Source organism: Neofelis nebulosa, chromosome 11 (assembly GCF_028018385.1).
Source record: "Neofelis nebulosa isolate mNeoNeb1 chromosome 11, mNeoNeb1.pri, whole genome shotgun sequence".
Taxonomy (NCBI): Eukaryota; Metazoa; Chordata; class Mammalia; order Carnivora; family Felidae; genus Neofelis; species Neofelis nebulosa.
This window is the reverse complement of record NC_080792.1, coordinates 87,838,143-87,853,983: the sequence shown is the minus strand read 5'-3', so window position 1 is coordinate 87,853,983 and position 15,841 is coordinate 87,838,143. Positions and strand designations below refer to the sequence as shown.

The window sequence follows — 15,841 nt, the reverse complement described above, 5'->3', positions numbered from 1 at the left end:
AGGACTGGGTCTGCAGAATTTGGGTCTCGTTTTGTGGATTTTCACACCTCTTTTCTCTGTCGTCTGCCCACCATCCCTTTCCCGGTCTGGTGGATGCTGCCCCGTGGCATTCTGGAAAAAGGCACCATTTGGGTGTGAGTGGTGATCTCGTAGTCTGGGTCAAGTGCTGTCTGGGGCTTCGGCCAACTGTTCTTTGGCCAGCCCTGAAGAATGGGCCAGTCTGTGTGTTAGCTGACTAGGGAGGCGTGGGATAGAAAAGGAGAAATCTAGAAGTGAGGCCCGCGACTTTCCAGCCAATTCCTGAAAGCCAGAGTCAGGCTGGGATTTCTAAAGGCTTTGGCAACTTGCTTGGCAGCTGTCCTCTCCCCCAGGGAATCCGAATTGCACATCTCAGTGGATTTGGGCCCCATCATTCCATTAGGAGCCCAGCTCTTCTCCCCTGCTGGGTGGGAGGCTGGAGGGAGGGTAATAGTGTGGAACCCCCAGCGTCACGCCAAGTTCCTGTAGAATATCATGCCCACATTGAGATGAGTGTGGCGAGGTCTCCTCCCCCAAGGCCCACTGTCCCTGTCATCTGAGTGGGCACCCCATCTGGTTTCCCTGAAGCAGGTTGATGGGCGGGGGGGCTGGCGGGCAGTCTGGGCTGGAAGCAGCGGCAGGCTGTTTAATCTGCTTTGATTTCTGGTCTTTGGAGAGGGCTTGGCTACAAGGCCCAATTGTTTATGTCTTAGGAGCCAAAGCAGACAAAAGATGCTGGGGAGAGAGCACGGGAATCCAGATAAAATGCCAGGGCTCCTTGTCAGCTCGCTACAGCTTAATTCTTTACATCCCTGTGAGCTTTCTTAAGAAGGTTATGGTCATTTAAAAATAGTTTTTCAAGAGCCCCTAAAAGAGGGCTTTGCTTGGAAACCAAAGGCAGGGGGTGGGACAGGAAACTGTCAATCTTTAAGCCCCATGGTGTGGATTTGTCTAAGAAAAAGAATTTGCCTTTGTGGCCCAACGTGGGGAAACCCCCTCCCATCCAGACCAGGGGAACCCCAAGGTTCTCCTATGTCTAGGAAGCCATGTCTCGCTCGCTAGGATTTTAATTTGGGGAGAGGGGTTCATAGGCGGCTTGACCCTGCTGCCCATGAGGCCTTACCCTGCAAGGACCTGGTGGTCTGCATGTGTAGAAACCCACATGCATGCCCCCCCCCCCCACTCCCATGTGGATTAAATCCTCTTGTTCTAAAGATGCAGGGAGTCAAAGAACTACAAAGAACGGGTGTGTTGCATGTTTATTATTTGAAGATAACGTCTCTACAACTATCACTACGTATTTTTAACTCCAGTTAGGTTCATAAGGGACAGGGATGGTCCAGTTGGTCATTCATTAAACTGCCGTCTCTCTTATGTTTATCTTTTTTTCCCCCCCTAATGGCTCTAGTGAAAGCAGCTTTCTCAGGAAAGGTAACACCACACACTCCATTCCCTCTCAGCCAGTGAATCTATTTGGAAATTGCAAATAATTTTCCCTTCCTCTCCTCTTTCCTCTACCATTGGACTTTTTTTTTTTCCATTGACTTTTTTTTTTTTCCAGGAGAAAAACAAATTTTAAGACACTTCCACCCACCCTCATATTTTAGTTTTTCAAGTCCCTTGAAACCCGGGAGTTCTAGATGCACCGAAACACCTTTGGTTCTGATCTCCTGAGGTCACTCAGCTCTAAGAGGAAGGGCTAAGGCCGAGTGCTACTCGCATGGGCCTTTGGGAACTCAAAGCTACCCCTTGAGATCCGCTGATAGATTGATTACCCCCCAGGCTAGGAGCGCTGCATGCTTTCTGACTGCCTTGCCTTTCGGTGAACAACTCAATTTGGTGAGGCTCGGAATTTGTCAACAAGTAATGTTGAGCAATCGTGTGTTTAATGTTCCCAGGCATGTGGCTGAAACCTTTTGAAGGCGAAGGGTGGAAGGCGACAACCCGTTTGTAAGTCAATTCTTTGCAAATTTTGTTTCCTGCGGTGCTCTCTTGGAAAAAAAAAATAAAAATAAAATGAAAAAATTTGAATTCCTTCATCAGCATTTATTTGTTTTCACCCAGCCGGTTTCCCTTGGGTTCAGCAACAATGAGGGGAGACTTCTCTTCCTCTCCTGAAATACAGCCAAAAAATAGATTTTTTTTTTCCTGATCTAGAAAGATTCTCAGGTGCCATGGTGCCCTTCAATGCAGAGCGGCTCGGCTCGGACGGTTTCCCAAAATTTGAAAGGTCAATTGCAACTTCAGAGTTTTACCGATCAAACCTGAAGTCGGGAGATGTGGGTGGGGGTCTGAGAAGAGGTGAGCCTGCCTGTCCTCAGCCTGCTCCGTAGGTACTGGCAGTTGGTTTCAAAGTCTCTTGGTCCTCCCTCTGGAGCAGGGGTGGGGTTGAGGCTCCCAGACCCTTCTTTACAGGAGGAGGTCAGGGTCTGTCTCAGTCTGAAGTGCCCCTCTCCTTTTTAAACCCCGAAGGGCACTGATCCAGTGACAGTGAAAAAGGATTAATACTATCCCAGCATTAAAACCAGGGTTCTTGGGAAAGTAGCTGGAGCCAAGGAAACCGCTAGATGATGTTCCCAACTCCATGCATCCCCTGGAGGAGCTCAAAAGCATGCGGCGGCCAGGATCTCATTCCAACATACCATCCACCAGAGGTGGGGAGGTCAAATGGACCCACTAAGCAGATGGGAGAAGTGAGACCCCCAACATGGGAAAAGGGCCTCGCTGTTGAACACTGAGTCAGCGGGGCCTGGGGTGGCCGGGGGACTGAGCTGGGACTCTCAGGGCAGAGCTGAGGCCTTTTGCAGCAAAATGGTATTTTAGGGCAAACGGAGGAGCTAAGTGTGCTTGTCTTTGCCTTCATCTCACATGTAGAACGTTGCCTGTACACTATTGCAGAAAAAGGTGGGAGCGTGTTCTTGCTTAACATCCAACTCCCTGAGTTTCTGGAAGATAGGAGAGGTGAAGAGGGGTCTGACAGTCCCTTGAGGCAGACACACTGTTGGTGAGAGGGTAAGAGAGCAGGCTGGGAGTGAGCCTGGACATACAGGATCTACGTGTAGCCTTGGAAGAGAGGGCTCAGACCCCTGGGGTGGGGGCGGGAGGGAGCCAGGGACCACCTTCTCACCACCCTCATTCCTCACTAACCCTCTCAGGATGAAGTTTCCAGAAGGTTCATCTGTGCAAGGCCATCAGTGGTATTGCTTCCTTCCCATCTTCCTCTGCCATCTCGTCCATACAGACCCATCAGAATCCTCCTGGAGCCCAGGCCTTTTCATAATTCTGATACACAAAGCTGCACCTACAGTTCCTCCCCTATAAGAAACTGCCAAAAGGGAATCTCCATCTGGTCTCCTGCACCAGACCCTGGTGTTAGAGTGGTCCCAGGTCACCGTGGGGACTTGGGTCTAGGGAGTCGTTCTGGAATATGGGCTGGGCAGTGCCAGGTGGTTGTCGGGGAGGAGCAGGAGGTGGGCCTCTCTGAGGCCCCGCCCCTGGCGGTAGGGGAGGCCACACCCCCTCCCTCCTCATTGGTCCGCCTCGTGTTGCCTCCTTCCCAGAGTGCAGGAGATGCTTGATAGCCCGTCTGCAAATGGGTAAGGTTTGGGGGTCGATTTCTGCCTTTCAAGGGGCAGGGAGGGATAGCAGAGTCTGTGTAAGAATTTTTTGAGAACAAGGAGGAGCCTGTGTTTGTTGTAGCTGGAATCAGGATCACATCGGCAGGTACCCGCACCCTCCGTCAGTAGGTCAGGGGACAACTCTTGTTTCTCTGCATCTCACAGAAGCACAAAGCGGACCCCATCCGCCTTTCCCTGGCGGCATGCAGCTCAGGGAGCTTTGAAATGATGCTGTCACATAGGCCTCTTTCTCCCCTCTTCCTCCTCATTTGTGCATGCTACTGGTATCTTGCCCCTTCCAGCGCCTCTCTCCTGCCTTCCGGCCCGCCTCCCCCATTTTTCCCCTCACACCATTTGTGCTCTTGCTTAAGATGGTGAAAATAACTCCCACCTGCAGAAACCCCCTCCTCCCAGTTTCCTCCCTGTTTCTCCTTTGCCCTCCAGAAACTGACTTCTACTCCTGGGTCTTTGCTTTCAGGTGCAGCCCAAATTCCGTTACCCCTTCTACTATGAGATGTGCTGGTATGTCTTGGAGAGATACGTATACTGTGTGACCCAGCGGTCCTACCTCACTCAGGAATACCAGAGAGAATCCATGCTTATTGGTGAGTGAAATGCGGACTGGCCGCCTCCACTGCTCAGCTGGGCAGGAAGAATTTTTTCAGTGTGGCCCCTGAGAGTCCCTGGGTTTCTGGAATTCTTTTGAACCAAAGTGTCGGATAGATTCCTAGAGACCCCTTAGGAAGGGGAAGCCATCCTTGTTGACCTTCCACTTGGAATACAGGGTCCAAGAAAATGAAATTGTGACCCCCCCCCCCGCCCCCAAAGAGTCCCACTGGTGGCCTCCAGGTCTTGCTGGTGACCGTTTAGGTGTGAGGAGAATCCAGTCTAGGCATGGTTGCTGAGACAGGACCCCCACGGAGCAAATAATCCTGGTTGTTTTATTTCTCTGTGGCCACCAGCTGATCCCCCTATCCTCACCCCTCTGCTGCACCTAGGGGTTGATTTTTGTCTGTATGGGAGCAGGCCCGCGAGGTGCAGCCAGTCCTCAAAATCTGAGGCCAGCTTTGAGCCAGCGGGAGGGGTGACCAGGGCTGGAGACACAAGCTTGCCAGAGCAGTGGGTGGTTCTGACAGAGGCTGGGAGAGAGCGTTTATAGCCACAGCTGCGGAGCCCTGCCTTACTTCCTTTATTTAAAGGGACATCACCCCCCAAATGGCTCAGTCCTTGAATCTTGACTCATAGGTGCCCGCCTGAAGTTGCCTCTAGCTGTGACAGTGAGCCCCCAGGAGCAATCTGGAGGAACACCCATCTTCCCTCTGTCCCTGCCTCTGAGCTGTTACTGCTGAGGGGTTTCCTGGATGCAAAGTCTGCTGAGCCTCATTCATGGTTTCTGTCTCATCACAGGATAGAAAAATACGATCGGTCTGTCTCCTTTAGGGTTTGCACTGTTTCTTTCTCTTGCAATCGCCAGGATTTTTAGATTCCCTATTTTTTTTTTTTTCTCACTGCAAAAAGCCTTCTTCCCTCCTTCCTTTGACTTTCATCCTCGGTGACTTTTGGGGGTTTCACGCTGGGCATATGATGGGGAACAAATGTTTCTGCTGGGGTCTTTATCGGGAAGTGCTTCTTTACCTCCTAGAGGTTCAGTTTTGTCTGGGGAGTCTGTTGTGAGTCTCAAACATGTCAGATGATGTAATATTCAGGTGTGGAAAAGTCTGAGACCCCACAGCCTGCTCTTTGGAAGCTCCCAGCTTGGTAGGAATTAGGAAATGGTTCTGAAATAATGAGATAACCCCTGTGGTTGTAATAGCTCCACGTTCCTGTGGGGACCGGACGCTTGATTTTGTGGCAGTCCTCAGGACCAGCAAACAGGGGGTCACATCTCTCCTTTGTGGATTTAGGGCCGTAGGAGAACATCCCCGATGCCATTTGCAGGCATGAGACAAAATCTTGAGGCGGCATTTGGGTCATTGGTGCCTGATTTTTTCTTAAAATTTCTTGTCTTCGTTCCTCATTGTCTCAGCACTCCTCCCACAAAAGAAAAGGGGAGATGTTAGGCAGTTGCCTCATTTATCAAATGCTGGTTGTGCACCAGGACCCATGCTTAGTGATGCCTTACTGAATCCTCACCATAAGTGTTCAGAGGAAGCATTTTGTGCCATATATATATATATATATATATATATATATATATATATTTAAGTTTATTTATTTATTTTGAGATAGAGAAAGCGTGAGTTGGGGAGAGGCAGAGAGAGAGAGGGAGACCGAGAGGATCTGAAGCGGGCTTTACACTATCAGTGCAGAGCCTGAGGCAAGGCTGGAACTCACGAGCTGTGAGATCATGACCTGAGCCGGTCAGATGCTTAACTGACTGAGCCACCCAGGTACCGCGTGTGCCTTACGTTTTTAAAAACATGTAGTTCACATATCCTACAAGTTAATGTGTACAACTCAGTGGTTTTTAGTATATTCCCAGAGCTGTGCAATCATCACCAGTCAATTTTGGGGTTGGTTTCTTTACCCCAGAAAGAAACCTGTACCCTTGAGTTATCTCCTTATCTCCCCCTACCCCAGCCTAGGCAGTCACTAATCTACTTTCTGTCTCCATAGAGTTCCCCCTGTTCTGGATATTTCATATGAATCATTATATGTATTTTTTTGGTCTCATTTTTATATGTTGAAAAATAAAATGCCAGGTGTATTCAGAGAGGTAAAGCAACCTGAATGGGAACACACAGCTAGGAAGAAACAGAGAGCTGGGATTTGAACCAACGTCTGACTGACCCCTACCTTTCTAGAGGCTGAGGGAGGCATAGACCATTAGAACTGTCAAAAGAAGCGGGGCACCTGGGTGGCTCGGTCAGTTAAGCGTCCGACTTCGGCTCAGGTCACGATCTCACAGCTTGTGAATTCGAGCCCCGTGTCGGGCTCTGTGCTGACAGCTCAGAGCCTGGAGCCTGCTTCTGATTCTGTGTCTCCCTCTCTTTCTACCCCTGCTCTGCTCATGCTCTGTCTCTCTCTGTCTCAAAAATAAACATTAAAAAAAAAAAAAATTAAAAAAAAAAAAAAAAAAAAAGAAGCCCGGTCTCCTGAGTAAAGGGGAGGCATAGTGAGTGGAGGCTCCAGGGACTTCCAGCAGGGAGTTTGGGCCATTCATCTCAGTCTTCTGCTGACCCTCCTGCTCCCTGTAGATGCCCCAAGAAAACCCAGCATAGACGGCTTCTCATCTGATTCCTGGCTGGAGATGGAGGAGGAGTCCTGTGAGCAGCAGCCTCAGGAGGAGGAGAAGGAGGAGGAGGAGGAAGAGGAGGAGGAGGAGGGTGCAGATAAGGTGCCCAAACTTCCGGCTGATGGTCCTGCCTCGCCCACCAGCACCCCTTCAGAGGACCAGGAGGCCCCCGGGAAGAAGCCCAAAGCACCTGCCATGCGGTTCCTCCAAAGGACTTTGTCTAACGAGTCGGAGGAGAGTGTGAAGTCCACGACGGTGCCCACAGACTACCCCAAGACGCCCACTGGCTCTCCAGCCACGGGGGTCTCTGCCAAGTGGACCCACCTCACCGAGTTTGAGCTGAAGGGCCTGAAAGCGCTGGTGGAGAAACTGGAATCTCTCCCAGAGAACAAGAAGTGTGTCCCCGAGGGCATCGAGGACCCCCAGGCACTCCTGGAGGGTGTGAAGGTGGGCAGGGGGTCGCATCTGGACCTGGGCGGCTGAGAAGGGCCTGGCAGTTCCCAGGGGCAGCTCAGCACAGGGTGGCTTGGTGCAGACTGTCCTGGGGGTATGTCTATGCATGGAAAGGGGCTTCTGGTCCAAGCAAGCCCTTGTAGGGCCCCTGAGCTGAGGCCACCATTGAGCTATATAGGGGGAGCTGCCTCTGTGGTTGGCAAGAACTTATTCTCAGCACTTATTGAAAATCTGGCAGGCTTTGCTGGCATTAGACATCATGGGTGTGCCCACAGTGCTGTTGTTAGGTTTGGGGACAGACCCCTCCATCCTGTTCAGCAAGACTCTGGGCTGGCTTCTCCCAGAGCATGCGTCTGTTTCATATGACCAGTTGTACCTCCTGGTGGTCCTCTAGGTGGCTTGCTGACGTAGCCACCTGGGGTTCAGAGGTCTTTAAGCAGAGCCTAATTATTGAGCAAATATTCATTAAGCACCATCTGGGCTAACCACTGGGGAAACAGAAAGCAGGAAGGCATTGGTAGCTTACCTATTAGCAGGGAAGTAGAGAGGAGAAAAAGTCAGGACATAGGGAATTAAGTCGCCTGTGGCATGCTGTGTGCTCCCAGGGCATAGAAGTGGGGTGAAGGACACTCATCAGCACACCAGGTGCCAGGGCTCTGAGACAGTTACGCAGAGGGCATTTGGCTTGGGCCTTAGAGGTTGCATAGGAGTTCTCTGGAAGGGGAAGGCTGTTACAGGCACAGTGCACACAGGCGGTGTGTGTATTTCCTAAGACATACCCTGAGAGGCCTTGCCCTGTAGTAATCATCATCATACCATTTGTGGAAAACTGGCTACCTGTCAGGTGCCAGTGCCAGGCAAGCTACCTCAACTATCTGCACTTACCAGATACAGAAGTAGGTTCAGAGAGGGTAAAGGATGTGCCTGAGGTGACAGAGCAGGTAAATGAGGGGAGCTGGGATGAGGACCTGGGAGTGGCTTAAGAGCTCTCGAGTGTATACCACTATGCAGAACCACCTCTTTTTTCAACATCGGTCAGGCTTTTTGCTGTGAGTCCTCAGAGGCATTTAGGCTTCCTCTTCCAGTGTCTGATTCCCCAGTGAGTCCAGCTGCCTGCTGCTGGGGTTGAAAACAATTTAAGTCTCTTTTTTGATGGCTGGAGACGATACCCAGGTCTTGTAAACTAGTTCATGCATTCACTGATTCATTTAGGAAACAGGTGTCAGGGCCTGCAATACAGAAATATTAAGAAGGTCCTGTCCTCAAGATGCTCAGTGATCTGGGGCTGAACTCTTATTGGAGTGAGACCCCAGGGCAGGCCGAGGGGCATCGGGCAGCCTGACGGGCACCACCAGCAAAGGGAGAGGGTGTTCGAAATCATTAATCCAGATATATTTCACTTCACGTAGAAGATGTGTTCCTCCAGGTGCCATGAAATGAAAATCTTATAAACTGGGGGAAATTGCCTGGTAAAAGAACTCTGTGGTGACCATCCCTATAAAGCAAATCTTTACTTGCTTTGGGTCTTTTTTATTGACTCTTGACTTTTTTATAGGTTGCTGACCTCACCTGAGGGTTTTATATAAATTTGCTTAGACACACAAAATTTTGCATGCCAGGTCAGGGGACTCCTAACCTGTTGGATTCCTGAGCCTGTTCCTGGACCCTGGGTTAAGAATCCTTAATCTCTCGGTATGGAGTTTTATCTATTGGGTTTCCCAAAGAAACCTTAGCATTCTTTCATGAGGCTCCTTTTTTTTCTTCTGAGGTCCTTTAAAGTAAAAAAACAAACAAACAAACAAGGAATTTTCATCAGTCATAAGACCATTAATAGTATTGGGGCCCCTACATATTGTGAGTTAAAAACACATTCATCTTATAAGGAAATGTTCTGTGGTTGTGGAAAGCTCTTTTTTTACTTTAGATTTTTTTTATTTTTGAGAGAGAAACGGAGCATGAGCGGAGGAGGGGCAGAGAGAGAGAGGGAGACACAGAATCCAAAGCAAGCTCCAGGTTCTAAACTGTCAGCACAGAGCCCGATGTGGGGCTCGAACCCACAAACTGGGAGATCATGACCTGAGCCGAAGTTGGACACTTAACCGACTGAGCCATCCAGGCACCCCTCCATTTTTTACTTTAAATGCATCTTTGTGTCTCTGATCTGTTTGTGTAGTGTTCCTGGTTCCTCGGTTGGTCAGATTTCTTTCTCGGAGTGGGACTTGGCCCTCCTGTCTCTCACCTGTACCCACCTGATGGGCATCTGAGACTGGATTCAGCCTAGGCTGGTCGATGGTGTGGAGGAGGCCTGGGGGAGGGGTTTAGGTAAATTTTAAGGAGCCCAGCCTCCTCCCTCCTATCCCCACCATGGGGTTCAGTGGCAGGTTGTGATAATGTGTGATAATGCATCTCAATTGCGATGTGCTCTTATAGGTGTTTTCCATATATAAACTCCTTTAAACCTCCCAACAACCCTCAGCAGTATTTTTACTAGCCTCATTTTGCAGATGAGAAAATTGAGGTACTGATAGGTTAAGTGATTTGCCCAAGACCACAATGGGGAGTCCTTGTGTTTACCCCCTACACCATACTGCTTTGTAGAGAAATTCTCTCCCCTCTCAGAGGCCATTCTGCATTTAGGGAGAAGGTGGTAAGGGGACTGCTTGGGCTTTCTTTAAAGAAGCAATGGGTCAGGCCCTGGAACAGGTTATAAATCAGCAGTCCCTGGCCAAATCCAGCCTCTTGGCATTATGTTTGGCCTGCACAGTATGAAATATATTTTTGTAATTACTTGCCAACATTAAAATATCAGAAGAGTCATAAAAAAATATCCTAGCTCTCCTGGCCTGTGTTCCGGACTGGCTACCATTAGTAGGAAGTGACTAGCAGCACCCCACTCCCCACCACTCCCTACTGACTCCCTGAGTGTGTATTTATTATTAGGCTCTCACATCTTTTTTTCATATAATCTAGTCACTTAGCTCACTTATTGAACTTGCCTCTCTCTCTCTCTCTCTCTCTCTCTCTTTTTTTTTTTTACTAAAACAGCAGAAGAGATGATTGATTGTATACATGTTCCAAATGAAAACAGAATTAGTCCCGAAAGTCACAGGTCCAGGGCAAAGGACCAAAAGGGAGTGTTTTTTGGTCTGAACAAGCTATGTCTCTCAAAGGTGGTCATTGTGATCAGATGGTGCTGGATGTTTTAGATCCACTGAATCAAGTTCTAGAAAGTAACTGTGCAGTTCAGGAACTCGTACCCGTGTCCCTGGCCTCTGGCTTTCCTTATTTCTGCTCCTGTGGCTTCCGTGGGTGCATAAGCTAGTGGTTTACTTGGACCTGTGTCCTATCTTTCTTCTTTTTCTCTTTAGCCTGTGCTTTTGCCTTTTCCTCCACTTGGCTCTCATGGCGCGGAGGTTTCCAGGAAGATGGCAACTGAGGCCGAGAGGGCTTGAATTGCCTATCTTTGGAGATATTTATGTTCTTGAGCCTTGTCTGGGGAGGCCTTTTGCAGCTTGAAGAGCTCGTAAATTGGGTAGACAGGTCTCCTTAGAGCCTCAGGAACACTGGAGCAGCTGCTGGTGTCTAAGTGCTGTGTGGCCGGGAGTCTGTACAGGGAAGTGGGCCAAACATCTCTTCCAGAACAGGGGAGTTCTTGGCTGTCCAGCCAGGCCATCAGCCCCTCACGGTCCCTGGAGACCCAGAAAAGATGTGGCATCCAAGAGTGACCTTCAGAGCGAGAGTGTTGTTACGGACACTGGCTGCACACACTTCGGTGCCTTTGTTCTCTGTCCTCAGATATTGAGCTTTCGTTTGTGCTGGCTGAGAAATAAAACACCGGTCAGGAATGTGGGTCCCGTGCCTATGGGTATCCCTACCATTGAGTGATTCGTGTCTCTGGCCAATGGTGGTTCCCCCTTGGTGACTGACCACTTATGATCTTTGGCTGTGTTGCAAAAAGACAACATTTTTCCTTCTGTCCTTTTCTCCGGGGCCTCAGAGATTGCTGCTGATGGTGGTTCATGGTAACCAGAGGCCCCTGGGATTGGAGACGGTCCCAAAACAACTCGGTCTCCAGATGGCTAGGTTTTGACTTTTATCAAAAACCCATTTTTGGGGGGCGCCTGGGTGGCTCAGTCGATTAAACATCTGACTTTGGCCCAGGTCATGATCTCACAGTTTGTGAGTTCAAGCCCCACTTTGGGCTCTGGGCTGACAGCTCGGAGCCTAGAGCCTGCTTCAGATTCTGTCTCCCTCTCTCTCTGCCCCTCCCCTGCTTGCACTCTGTCTCTCTCTCTCAAAAATAAATAAACATTTAGAAAATTAAAAAAAAAAAACACGTTTTTTTTCATTAAAAAATTAAAAAAAATTTTTTTAATTTTAATGCTTATTTATTTTTGAGAGAGAGCAAGAGGGAGCATGCATGCACAAACAGGGAGGGGCAGAGAGAGGGATACAGAGGATCTGAAGGAGGCTCCACGCTAACAGCAGAGTCCGAGGTGGAGCTCACACCCACGAACCGTGAGATCATGACCTGAGCTGAAGTCAGATGCTTAACAAACTGAGCCACCCAGGCGCCCCCCACCCCCGCCAATTTTTTATTTAAATTCTAGTTAGTTAACATACAGTGCAGTATTGGGAAAACTGATTTTTTTTCTTTCATTTGTAATGTATTTATTAATTTTTTTTTTTTTTTTAATTGTTGAGAGACAGACACAGAGTGTGAGCAGGGGAGGGGAAGAGAGAGGGGAAGACACAGAATCTGAAGCAGGCTCCAGGCTCTGAGCTGTCAGCACAGAGCCCGACGCAGGGCTCGAACTCACAAACCACCAGATCATGACCTGAGCCAAAGTTACCCAGGCACCCCTGTAATGTGTTTTTTTTAATTGTGGTAAAATACACATGACACTATTTTGTCTTAAAATGTTTTCTTTTTTGGGGTGTCTCAGTGGCTCAGCCAGTTGAGCATCCGACTTTGGCTCAGGTCATGATCTTGAGGGTTGTGGTTTCGAACTCCGTGTCAGATTCTGTGCTGACAGCTTGGAACCTGGAGCCTGCTTTGGATTCTGTGTCTCCCTCTCTCCCTGCCCCTCCCCCACTTGTACTCTGTCTCTCTCTCAAAAATAAATAAACATTAAATTTTTTTTCTTTTTTACTTACTAGATCACTACTTTAGAATCTTCTAAAATGTTCAAGAATTGGGGCGCCTGGGTGGCTCAGTCGGTTGAGCATCCCACTCTTGATTTTGACTTAGGTCGTGATCCCAGGGTCATGGGATCGAGCCCTATGTCAGGCTCTGTGCTGAATGTGGAGCCTGCTTGAGATTCTTTCTCTCTCTCTCTCTCTCTCTCTCTCCCCCATTGCCCCTTTCTCCTGCTCCTGTTCTCTCTCCAAAAAAAAAATAATAATGGAATACTAAAAAAATCTTCAAGAATTTACCATCTAACCATTTTATTTTATTAAAATACTTATTTAAAATTTTTTTTTTAATTTTTTTTTTAACGTTTATTTATTTTTGAGACAGAGAGAGACAGAGCATGAATGGGGGAGGGTCAGAGAGAGGGAGACACAGAATCCGAAACAGGTTCCAGGCTCTGAGCTGTCAGCACAGAGCCCGACACGGGGCTTGAACTCACGGACCGTGAGATCATGACCTGAGCCGAAGTCGGCCGCTCAACCGACTGAGCCACCCAGGCGCCCCATACTTATTTTAATTTTTAAATTTATTTCATTATTATTATTATTTTAATATTTATTTATTTATTTATTGAGAGAGAGAGAGAGAAACGGAGTGTGAACTGGGGAGGAGCAAAGAGAGAAGGAGACACAGAATCTGAAGTAGTCTCCAGGTTGGAGCGCCTGGGTAGCTCAGTTGGTTGGGCGTCCAGCTTCGTGTCCGGTCATAATCTCTTGGTTCGTGGGTTCCAGCCCCGTGTCCGGCTCTGTGCTGACGGCTCAGAGCCTGGAGCCTGCTTCAGATTGTGTCTCCCTTACTCTTTCCCCCTCCTCCACTCAGGCCCGCTCTCTCTGTCTCTGTCTCTCTCTCTCAAAAATAAATAAACATTAAAAGAAACTAAAAACAAAAAATGAAGTAGGCTCCAGGCTCTGAGCTGTCAGCACAGAGCCCGACACAGCACAGAGCCGACGCGGGGCTCAAATTCATGAAACGTGAGATCATGACCTGAGCCGAAGTCGGATGCTTAACTGATTGAGCCACCCAGGTGCCCCAATACTGTTTTAATTTTTTAATTTTTAAGTAATCTCTGTACCCAATGTGGGGCTCAAACTCACGGCCCCCAGATCGAGTCACATGCTCCACTGACTGAACCAGCCAGGCGCCCAATCTTAACCATTTTCAAGTGTATAGTTTAGTGACTTTAAGTACATTCACAATGTTGTGCAACCACCACCTGTGTGTAGTTCAGAACATTTTTAACATCCCAGACAGAATCCTGTCCCCACTAGCAGTCAATCCCCATTTCCCCCCTCCCCTTGTCTGCTTTCTGTCTTTATGGGTTTACCTATTCTGGATATTTCTTTTCTGTAAAAGTTTCAAGTGTTCCATGATCAATGTAAGAAAAATTAAACATTATAGGCTAGAGGCTAGAAAAAATGTCCTCCTCCTCAGCTTTCCCAATTGGAGGTAACCCCCTGTTGCTCATCTGCTAAATATATTTCTGGGGCTTTCCCGTCGTCCCCATGTTTACATCATTTTTAAAAAGTTTGATTGCAAGCTGCAAAAGCAACTTGCTTTTGTCCCTTAAAGAAGCTTTTTGTGTGTTTATCTTCCTGTAAGTCTAGCTTATACTCTTTTGGGGGGCAGAACTTTCGAAAGTTGAGTTTGTCTTTGCTGTGACCCTGTGGTTTCAGTAGTTCCCAGTGAGCTCATTCGTACCTTGAAAACTTGCCTTGAGAGGGTCTGGATTTAGATGCAAACCAAAACGACCACCCTAACTTCATTTATATTGTGAAAAGAAAGATTCAAGCGTCTTGTAAAAATCGAACTGAGAAAGCCATTTCCTTTCCCTGTGTTTGTGAAATCCTTGGGGTTTGGCACTGAGATACCTTTAGCAACTTTCTTCTTTCAGAGCACTTCTGCTGGAGGAGTGTAGGATATTGGCCTGTACTTAATGGGGAGAATAGGAAATCAAGACACAAGACCCTTGGGTTCTATTTCCGTTTGTTCTTTGCTGCTTGCTGTGTGGTCAAGTCATTCCACCCATCTGTTCACCTGCATGTAAAACAAGAGTTTGGGACTAGCTGTGCTTTGTCTTGGTGGGGACCAGATTCTGTAGGTCCTTGGCTGTTCTGAAGGGTTTCACCAGTTGAAACCTGAGTGTCTTCACTGTAAAACAGGGCTAACAACAGGGACCTATGTCCCTGAAGTATTTTGAGTGACAATGAGGTAAGGAATGCCTAGCACTCCTAGTTAAACCTGTGGAGAATATTAGATATTCATAGGTGACAGTCCAAGGAGAGCCAGCCTGGCCTTGGCTAGCTCCCCACCCTTCCCCAGCTCTGTCCCATCTCTTAGCTTCACCCACATCCATCTTCCAGGTTAATGATTGCCATCTGGGTGAGTTTCCTAGGGCCTGCCATAACAAAGAACCACAGACTGTCTTTTTTTTTTTTTTTTTTTTTTAACGTTTATTTATTTTTGAGACAGAGACAGAGCATGAACGGGGGAGGGTCAGAGAGAGGGAAACACAGAATCCGAAACAGGCTCCAGGCTCTGAGCTGTCAGCACAGAGCCCGACACGGGGCTTGAACTCACGGACCGTGAGATCATGACCTGAGCCGAAGTCGGCCGCTCAACCGACTGAGCCACCCAGGCGCCTCCACACACTTTTTTTTTTTTTTTTTTTTTTTAATTTATTTTTGGGACAGAGAGAGACAGAGCATGAACGGGGGAGGGGCAGAGAGAGAGGGAGACACAGAATCGGAAACAGGCTCCAGGCTCCGAGCCATCAGCCCAGAGCCTGACGCGGGGCTCGAACTCACGGACCGCGAGATCGTGACCTGGCTGAAGTCGGACGCTTAACCGACTGCGCCACCCAGGCGCCCCTCCACAGACTGTCTTAAGACAACAGAAACTTATTCTCTCACAGTTCTGGAGGCTGGAAGTCTGAAATCAAAGCCATGCTTTTGCTCTGAAGACTCGAGGGGAGGAAGGAACCTTCCTTGTCTTTTCCAGTTTCTTGTGATTGCCAGCAATCTTTGGCATTCCTTGGCTTGTCCCTAGATCACTTCAATCTCTGCCTCTGTCTTCGCATGGTTGTTTGTCTTTTCCATGTGTCTTCTTCTCTTCTGAGGACATCAGTCATTGGATTAGGTCCCACCCTCATCCACTATGACCTCATCTTAACATGATTACATCTACAAAGACCCCATAACTTAGTAAGGTCACATTCTGAGGTTTTGCACATGAATTTTGAGGGCCACGCTATTCAACCCACTGCATCATCTTTTTTCTCTTCCATCTTGGATTTCCAACAGTAAGACGGGAGTTGCCCTGGATGCT

General features: G+C 48.4%; 1 protein-coding gene and 1 long non-coding RNA gene across 12 annotated transcripts in view; one reads left to right on the top strand and one right to left on the bottom strand.

Moving 5' to 3' along the window:
- KDM2B (lysine demethylase 2B) overlaps window positions 1-15,841 on the top strand; it is a 154,901-nt gene that overhangs the window by 79,883 nt on the left and 59,177 nt on the right. For all 10 annotated transcript variants that reach the window (XM_058691304.1, XM_058691307.1, XM_058691302.1 and 7 more), the window contains 2 exons: window positions 4,114-4,240; window positions 6,833-7,317. In XM_058691304.1, coding sequence (XP_058547287.1) covers window positions 4,114-4,240; window positions 6,833-7,317 — 612 coding nt within the window. The remainder of the gene's footprint in view (window positions 1-4,113; window positions 4,241-6,832; window positions 7,318-15,841) is intronic.
- LOC131489381 (uncharacterized) lies at window positions 4,674-15,698 on the bottom strand. Of its 2 annotated transcripts, XR_009250519.1 has the most exons (5): window positions 15,427-15,698; window positions 14,386-14,551; window positions 8,960-9,094; window positions 8,209-8,552; window positions 4,674-5,663 (listed from the first exon to the last, which is right to left on the bottom strand). It is a non-coding gene; the product is annotated as an uncharacterized LOC131489381 (long non-coding RNA). The 2 variants fall into 2 exon arrangements; XR_009250520.1 differs by lacking the exon at window positions 4,674-5,663 and having other exon boundaries at window positions 7,767-8,552; window positions 15,427-15,688.